This window comes from Rhincodon typus, chromosome 27 (genome assembly GCF_021869965.1).
Source record: "Rhincodon typus isolate 14 chromosome 27, sRhiTyp1.1, whole genome shotgun sequence".
NCBI classification, from domain to species: Eukaryota; Metazoa; Chordata; class Chondrichthyes; order Orectolobiformes; family Rhincodontidae; genus Rhincodon; species Rhincodon typus.
Genome location: NC_063358.1, coordinates 24,501,985 through 24,504,109, shown reverse-complemented (window position 1 = coordinate 24,504,109; position 2,125 = coordinate 24,501,985). Strand labels below are relative to the sequence as shown.

Below are 2,125 nucleotides of genomic sequence, written 5' to 3'. Positions count from 1 at the left end.
TTCATTTGTACAAATCTGGGGGTATCTGAGCATTCGCACGGCAACTCTTTTGTTGTGAAAGATCAGAAAGAAGTACCCAATATATGCTTCCTTTGTTTACTTGTCAAATTGTTCAAATGCTACGAAGCACATCTATTCTCTTGTAAATGGTTGCAATTAAGTTCTTTTAGCAGGAACATTTTTGAAATAACTTTTGGTATTGTCCTGTGTTTTTGTTTTGAAAGGTGAAGAGTAACAGTATGATTGGCGGGCCAGATCCATATCTAAAGGAGTTTGGTATTGTCGTTCATAATGAAATGACTGAAGTTACAGGTCGAGTGCTACCTGCACCGATGCTCCAGTATGGAGGCAGGGTAAGTCTGATGTTGGACGGAAGCAGCTGGAATTGTGAATGCACAGGACTCGAAGTAAGTGATATAGCACACTGCTATGCTATATGTATGAGCTATACAGCAAAACTATTTTAAGCAAAAGTATTTACCAGCAACTGTTTAATTCTGGCAAGTTAAAAGTCTTGCTTCATTTGGAAACTGCTGCTCTGCTATATTTGACAGCAGTCTAACATACTGTCCAAAATGGATTTCATGTTACACTTAAGTTTTCTTACTTTGCTTGCGGGGTTTACAAAAGAAGTATTATGCCTGAGGAAAGAAAATATGTTGGTTGTAATTTTTTTCTTCAGCCATTTCTATGAAATAATTATTTTTGTAAATTGTTTTTAACATGCTACTAACTTCAGTATCCAAACGGAAACTTGGAGCTGTTTCCATTATCTTAGGCTATTACATCACAGTGCACAGGAAAATGGCATGGTTATGCATGTTGGGAGAGAACTTATTTTGACAATTGGAATTTTGTATTTTAACCAGTTAATTTCGCATGGAGCATTTTTCTTCCCCAAAATTTCAAAGGGAGACTTGTCTTACCACAACATACATTAGAATTTAGTTTCAGGTTTGAAGTATTTCATTTCTCCATATGAATTTAAAAAGGGCATATCAATCAACTTGGCACTGTGGATTAAAGGGGGCCTCCTGTTTCCACTTTGCATGTGGAAATAATATTTCTAATTTCTAATTCCTACCTGTTTACACAAAGTAACAAATAGAACCTGCCATTTAAGCACTTAAGTTTGAAATAAATTTATATTTTTGAGACGATGTTTTTGAATTGGATGATTATGCCTTTGTCCTAATACACTCCTTAAGGCAAATTTCCTGTGTAAAGATGGCAGTCTATATCAAACAGTTTGCTCAACCAATTGGATATTGATGCTGAAGTGTCTACTGTAGTGTTTCTTCTTGGTAGCAACTGGAATCAAACAAGCTGCTTCAGTTGTGGCCTGTCATGCTCAAACATGTAGCAGTTGCAAACTGTAAAAGATTAAAAATAGTTTGGGACTCAGCAGGATTTGCAAATTTCACTCTTGTTCCAAGTGATGTCATGGATAGAGATTTCAGTAAGAAAATGCAAGTTTCTTCAGTTTTCATTCACTTCTCATTTTTGCATTGCCCTCCACATGACAAATGTTGGAAGGGCAACAAATCAATTTCAGAAGTTACCATGTGCAAATTCTCATTTTTCCAAAGTCCAGTTGTCCCAACTACCCCAGTGGCCATCTTTGGCCCTGCAGCTGTTGCTTTCACTTGTGCACAGGCTCGTGTTCGTTTAAGATCAGGCTGTTTCAGACCACTAAATTTTTATGACAGTTTCTGGTAGATTTGCAAAATGTGTTTCTAATAGACACATGCCCATTCTAATTTTTGTAAAAGGTTTAAGTTTTGTGTAGTTGGTTACATGTGTTGCTGTTCTGTCATGCACCAAAAGTTTTCATTCTATCAGAGCTTCCAGGCAATGCTGGATTAATTTCAGTTTAGTGTCTGAATCCAAGGTTGACCTGATATGAGGAGTGCATTGCTACAGAATCTCTCATTCTCTGGCCTTGCTTTGATATTCCTCCAGTGAGAGACTGGACACCAAAGCATTAAATAAAAGCCGAAACAACTGCCGAAGCTGTAAATTGGGAACAAAAACAGAAATTGCTGGTAAAGCTCAGCAGGTCTGACAGCAATTGAGTCAAAATCAGAGTTAACGTTTCGGGTCTGGTGACCCTTCCTCAGACCCT

The 2,125-nt window shown here is 37.5% G+C and overlaps 1 protein-coding gene across 2 annotated transcripts in view; it reads left to right on the top strand.

Annotated features, from left to right (window-relative positions):
• Positions 1 to 229: 229 nt before the first annotated feature.
• Positions 230 to 2,125, top strand: part of LOC109936650 (argonaute RISC component 4) — a 34,876-nt gene continuing 32,980 nt past the window's right edge. The window contains exon 1 of one of the 2 annotated variants that reach the window (XM_020535246.2): positions 230 to 353. In XM_020535246.2, the coding sequence (XP_020390835.2) occupies positions 240 to 353 (114 nt within the window). In that variant the 5' untranslated portion in view covers positions 230 to 239. Of the gene's footprint in view, positions 408 to 2,125 lie in introns of both variants that reach the window. The other variant, XM_020535247.2, reaches the window with a different exon arrangement.